This window comes from Schistosoma mansoni (assembly GCF_000237925.1).
Source record: "Schistosoma mansoni, WGS project CABG00000000 data, supercontig 0352, strain Puerto Rico, whole genome shotgun sequence".
Lineage (NCBI taxonomy): Eukaryota > Metazoa > Platyhelminthes > Trematoda > Strigeidida > Schistosomatidae > Schistosoma > Schistosoma mansoni.
Genome location: NW_017386199.1, coordinates 30,785 through 37,401, shown reverse-complemented (window position 1 = coordinate 37,401; position 6,617 = coordinate 30,785). Strand labels below are relative to the sequence as shown.

General features: G+C 40.2%; 1 protein-coding gene across 1 annotated transcript in view, besides 1 other annotated feature; it reads left to right on the top strand.

The window, feature by feature from the left end:
- Positions 1-1,992: 1,992 nt before the first annotated feature.
- Positions 1,993-2,046: a sequence feature (Short protein (Smp_121530, CAZ39095.2) was converted to a misc_feature.).
- A 1,479-nt stretch (positions 2,047-3,525) lies between these two features.
- Smp_080070 (Conserved oligomeric Golgi complex component 4,putative) overlaps positions 3,526-6,617 on the top strand; it is a gene marked incomplete at its 5' end in the record, with an annotated part of 12,709 nt that continues 9,617 nt past the window's right edge. Inside the window, 2 exons of the mRNA XM_018792337.1 lie at positions 3,526-3,556; positions 3,589-3,803. Coding sequence (XP_018644002.1) covers positions 3,526-3,556; positions 3,589-3,803 — 246 coding nt within the window. The remainder of the gene's footprint in view (positions 3,557-3,588; positions 3,804-6,617) is intronic.

The window sequence follows — 6,617 nt, the reverse complement described above, 5'->3', positions numbered from 1 at the left end:
CACTACTGGAAAAATTACTCTTCTTTCAACTCTCATTCAGGAAAATTATATTCACGATCATCTGATAGAATTCGTTTTTGTTTCTTTTATACTACGTCACTTATCTAGTCCCTTTTCATTCTCATTTTGCGTATTTCATTTTTCAACTTACACAGCAGCACGCCTATGGAAAAAACCTTATCCTGTCTAAACGACCTCCAGTCACTGACTGGTCGAAAGTTGAGTGCTACCACCGACTACGAATACTGAACAGGTCTTTCAGAAACCATGTGTACCAATCATATTGGCCCCTTACAACGTTCCCACACTAATGCAGACCGGACAACAGATAGGGTTGAGTATGTCTCAAATAGATATCTGTTGCCCATCCAAGACTCCAGTGAAGTACTGCAAATTTGTTCCCTGTCTGTTCCTTCAGAAAGCTTGTTTCACGTGCGTTTTCCGGGGACTCTATGGCATCTTCGTCTTGTTTCTCTGGCATTGGTGTCACGCTAAGCTCTAAAGCTGAGGCAGCACTGACCGATTGGATCCCCATTAAAGATTAGTTATGTGCTGTTAGATTAGCAAATTCCGTCAAAGTGAGAAGAAATCGGTGTGAGGAACGATGTCTTTTTGTCACCTCCATCTACGCTCCGACAGATTGTAGCCCGGGTGCGATCAAGGATGAATTCTACCACCAGTTAACAGTTGTTCGACCGAAAGTGCGATCGACAGACATTGTAGTACTAGTCAGATACATGAATGCTCAGGTTGGGCGTCTAGGCACTAAAGAGAGTCGTTTAGATGGCCGATGGGGACTTGTTGATCGGAGGTCAGATAACACGGACTGTCTACCGCAACTGTGCTCAGACCACAACCTGTTTCTGGCTAGCACTAACTACCTGCACAGCCATCGCCGATGTGCCACCTGGCCCCCTCCTTCGCATCTGAAGCCTGGACTCAGGTTGGTCACATCGCGATCAGCTACCACTGGCGTGGTTGTGTAAAAGACTGCCGCTCCTTTTGGAGTACCTATCTGGACTCTGATCATGCCTTTCTTTGCGCTAATCCTACCCTTCTTTTCAGTGCCCAACAAATTCATCGTCCTAAACAGATCGATGGCAGTAAATTCGTTGCAGCTTCTGTTGCGACTAAATGTCAAACCGAACTAGGTTCAAGGCAAGCTAACATCCTACTGAAAAGTATAGATGATAGTTGGTTGAAATTACTTGACGCCATGAAGATGGCGTGTAAAGCCGCTTGCAGCTTCGCGAAACGTCCCGCTTACGAGCACTTGGTTTCTACAGGTTCCTTGCAACTCATTGAAACCCATCCGATTCCAGGTGACCGCGAGTTTGACCATGAACAAAGATATCTGTGTAGTTATATTGTGCAAAACCTGCGTGAGAACCGAGGAGCCTGGTGTTCGGAGCGTTCTAGCGAATTGGAAACAGCAGCTGTTTCCAGTAGCTGCCGGAAGCTCTTTCAACTCATCCGACTCACTTGCAAAAAGAAGTCTAATGTGGGTGAAACATTCTGTGGAGACGACGGGATGCCAATCAATAACATCTAACGACGTCTTGAACGATGGGCAATTTTTCGAGAAGCAGTTCGACTGGTCTGCCTTCCCGACGACATCGATCAGACTTTCCTGCTCTCCATGGCCCGTGATGACTAATCCACCCAACACGGTGGAAGCCCTCAAGGAACTTCAACTCCTGAAGCGCCACCAGTCACCAGGCCCTGATGACTTACCTTTGGCTCTTTTTAAAGATGGTGACGACCTTTTGGTTCAGGAACTGACTAAGTCTATCTATTTCTACTATAAAAATACATTGTTTTGTAACTTTAAATCTTCAAAACAATTATATGTATGGTATTATCAGATACTATTTAATGATTGAATGTTTGTTGCAAAAACACCAACTTCAGTTATACTGAAATTATTTTTATTTCTTTTAACAGTCGATCTCTTTCATCTGGTAATGTGGATACTATTTGTGCTATGGTGAATCATAGTTGTTCAATACTAATTGATCTTATGGTAAATGATTTTCTGGGCAACATTATTCGTACAGGGTTTCCTTCAGGTTGGGTGCAAGATGCATACAGTTATGTTCAGAATAGTGTTGCTGTGGGTAAGCTAGATTCCTCTACCAAGCTTCTAAGAGTCCCAAATAACACTTACAAAAAATTGATTCCATATAAAGTTTTGGTTATTTGCCTTTTTATATATGACTCTTATTTATCTCTACCAAATACTAACATACGAGTTAGTACTTTATAGGTATCCATTCTCAACCATTTTACTACAGAGTTACCGAATCACGGGAATCGTGTCTCCGTTTGATTAATGGCGGGATCCACAATATACGTTTCTTCCCATTTGTGACTCGTCAACTGGATTAGTCTACATCCTCTTGTTGAAGTTCTCACTGCAACCTGAACGCAGTAGAAACTACTTCAAACTATAGGCCAGTATTCAATCAAACACTAAGTTACGATAAAGACCATTTTTCAAGTACTGTAATATACTTTCTAGTTATCAATGTTTACATTTTACTGTTGCTGATATTCAGAATAAATTGATCAGTGTCTTTTGATATATGGTCTCCATGATCCGTTATCAGTAATGAAATACAGGTCAAGGATTTGTATACCTGAAAACTTTACAAAAATATTATAAAACCTTCATATTTCGTATTTGACCCACTTATCTTAGTGCGCAGATCATTGATAAATTTGACTAAAATGTCAAATGCATAAGCTTGATAGTAAATACTTTATGATAGTTATTTATCACTTTAATACCTTACTCCACATTTCTGCAGTTGATTTGATATATTCAGATTACCTAATTCTTCTTGAAAAAAACATGTCTAAGAAATGTAGGTATATGCTTGACAGTTCAGAGCTTTTCACATTCATCAGAATGCCTCTTGTATCATTTCACTTCAAATAGGGGTGTTACTTGTATTGCTTTAAGTCGTTGCTAATAAAGTTAGTCAGTGTTTTGGTGAACCGAATCTCAGAATTTCATAATTAAATTCACTTAGTATTGTTTGTTTGAATCTTCCCATCGATGTGTTAGGACTGCAACTGGTCAGTCTCTAAATAGGACGAAACGCGCGTCCTGGATTCCACTGCTAGCCACTATCCATCTTTGCTTATAATACTTGTGAATCAAGGCTATATCGAGGCAATACGCACAGTATGCACATATGCCATTTAGAGACTGACCAGTTGCAGTTCTAACACATCGATGGGAAGATTCAGACAAACAATACTAAGTGAATTTAAACTTCACCCCATCGCCCAAGCAAGTGGCTATCAGGACTCAGTGGCCGAGTGGATAACGCGATGGCGTTTAAAGCGAGGGTACTGGGTTCGAGTCGCACAGTGAACATCAACTCTGAGGTGCAGGTACTTCCAGCTGACGAGTCCCGAATAGGACGAAACGCGCGTCCTGGTTTCCACTGCTAGCCACTATCCATCTTTGTTTATCATTTTATAATTAGTTTAAATTGATAGTCAAATTAATTTTCTATGATAAACATACTGTCAAATCTTTTCTTATGTAATTTTCTTTCATTTAATCGTTCACCTTAGCTGGTTCACTTAGTTCTTCTTCATCCATTGTCAATGTTCCAACAGTATCATCATTCAATATGATTGGACCTAATTCACTTGCAAGATATCATTTTCTAGTTACTCTTAATAGTATTGAAGCATCTCAGAAGAATTTACTGTCTCTTGTTAATCATCTTGAAAGTGAATTAAATTTACTTTATCAAAATCAAGAAATCAATTCACAGAAACTTGATGTATGTTTTAACTTTTTCTATGATTTTAAGTGTTTAATAATGTACATCTTGTGTTTCTACGCATATTCCCATTTATCATTTAATGAAACAATAAATAGTCACTTCCATTTTTGATTAGACTACAATGGCTGTAACTTATAGGTTTATATTTAATAGTACGATCTGATATATAACTAATTCAAATATATTCAGTTTTATTTAGCTAGGTTGGATTTAATATTTATTACGGGTGATGATAAATACACGCGTTCTACACCTGTGAAGTTTAAGACTTACTTACTCACGCTTGTTACTTCACGTCGAGGATCATAAGCTGCCGACTAGCATTATTCATCCAACTCTGTCCTCGACATTTATTTATTCATGGCTGCCTAACTGTGTTTCTAGTTGTTCCTGAAATATATTCTTAGCTTGCTTATCATTAAGTAGAACCCTAAGAGGTTTCCCTGCAGCATCTTTCCTACGTCCAGTAAGACGCAGACAGATATGTGCTCGCACTAGAGCATGATCTGAATCTAACCATGTGCTCCAGAATGAGCGACAGTTTTCTATCGAGCCCCTCCATCGGTGGCTGATAGCGATGTGATCTAGTTGGGTCAAGCGCTGGGACAAATCGGGGGTCGCCATGTCAAAATATGTTTTTCCTTGTGCTTAAAGTTAGTATTTGAAAGAAACAGGCGGTTGTCTGAGCATAGCTGCAACAGACGGTCACCATTTTCTGTTCTTTCCGCCATGACACCCAGGTGTCTTTAGCTTAGTTTACCTACTTGAGTATTAAAGTCACCTGCCAGTATTACTACATCAGAGCGCCTATCTTTTCAGAGAAGGTCGGAAAGTTTTCTGTAAAAAACGAAGAGGCAACGACGAGTGTCCCTATCTTTCTGAGTACTTACTGTTCCATTTAGTTGGACAGCGCACAGAAGACTGTCTACTGGGATCCAGTCTAAAAGAGCTAGTTCTGCCATAGGACTTAATGCTATACCTACTCCAGCGAGGCCACGGTAAACAGCATCAGGGCTTTCAGTTACATAAAGCGTTAATCTAGTCGGTTCTTTATTTTGATTAAGTGAGGTCAAATGAATGACACTACTCGGATCTTGTATGCGCGTTTCGGAGACGCAGCGCACATCGATGTTGTAAGATTCTAAAGTCCTAGCTAAGGAAGCCTGTTGTCCTATTTGGCACAATGTTCTGACTTTAAGAGTTCCTACATGTAGTTTAGAGCGTGGTTTCAGGAGATCAGGAATAACGTTCCGTGCGCTCGAACCGTTTGTCATAGCAGTGCGAGGTGATAAAAGGACGTGAGAAGGGTTAGTCGTGGAAATGAGAGAGTTATTAGGAGGTGTAGGAAAGATTTGAATGTGACCAACTTGATCTCATGTGCAGTTACGGGTATGAGGGCTAATATCACTTCCCGGCTGCCCACACCGTGGAAGGGTATTTCTTGAGGGACCTGAAAAGGAAGTTGGATTAATGTTGGTCTTAACGACCTTGGAGTGTGACCGCAGAGCCCAAGGGACAACTGCTTGAGGCCTGCAACGCACGGCCTTTTTGCGGGGGATTTTTGACGTGTTAGCTCCGTTCTTCAAAGGGCGTTACCGCCAGAGACGGAAATCCGTGGGATAAGGCAAGGTGTGCACTTTTAGGGTCGACCTTTTCTAACCCCACCCCTCCTTGTGGGAAGGCAGCATCGCTGTTATGCTGGTTGTTTGAAGGAAACACCTTACCGCTGTCACACCTCTGTACAGTCAGCAGTACGACTTCGGACGTTTGGTTTGCTGCTTTTAGTCTTATCGCTCTTCAACCGACCAGTCTGGCGTGGTACGATCTTGAGGAACGATTGTTTCAACTAGTATAGCTCGATTGGTTCATCACAATAGGCAAGACCGACCACCACTTCAAGGTAGCAGCATTGGTCGGGTTACGTCAAGAGTGAGGATGAAGAGTTCACTTTTCTAGTTAAATTACTGTAATATGGACTTGCTCTCTCTTTTTTCTAAGTAGATTCCTCATTACTTTCGTATTTTGAGCATGCTTGAAAATTTAGAATCAGTTTATGAAGTTTGACTGTACTGTACACTTAGCTACAGGGACCCGTGAGATTGTCGTAGCTAGTTGTTAATTACTGGGTAAAATGGTTCAGAATCGTTCTCATCGACTGACCCAGGTGCATTCACTCTTCGTTTTTCATCAGGTCCTATGTTTTCCTATTACTTTTATTATATTTTATCCCATGGATCCACATTTTGTCGAGCTTAATCTTTTCTATTTTAAACAACACTGTTACGAATTAAAATGCTACAACCTCTGTCTGTCTTGGTGTGATGTGAAAACTTGAACCGATATTCATATTTATTATACTCTTCGTTGCCTATTACTCTGACTGACCATTGAAACTATTCCCAAATAAATACGAACTTATTACAAACATTTTGAAGTTCCACCAATATACTGGATATGATGAGATTTATATCCAGAGTCGTCAAATCATAATTCCAAACTGTTAGTACACATGGTCTCCAGTATCGTAAAAACTCTTTAATCATATAATTCTTTTGTATATGAAGTGCTAAGTTACTCGCCTGCCCTAGTGATAAAACGTTCACAAAGTAATCTTAAATTGCAAAGAATACCATATAATGGTAATAATTAATTTGCAACACTATATGAAAATTTTATATACTGGATTCTTCTCCCGTCCACTCCTATTTAGTATCATTTTGTCTCTTTATAAATATAATCTCATTCTTCATAGTTGAAATCATGAGTCAATTGAAGCTAGACCACCATGGAAAACCTGGAAGCACTGGACGG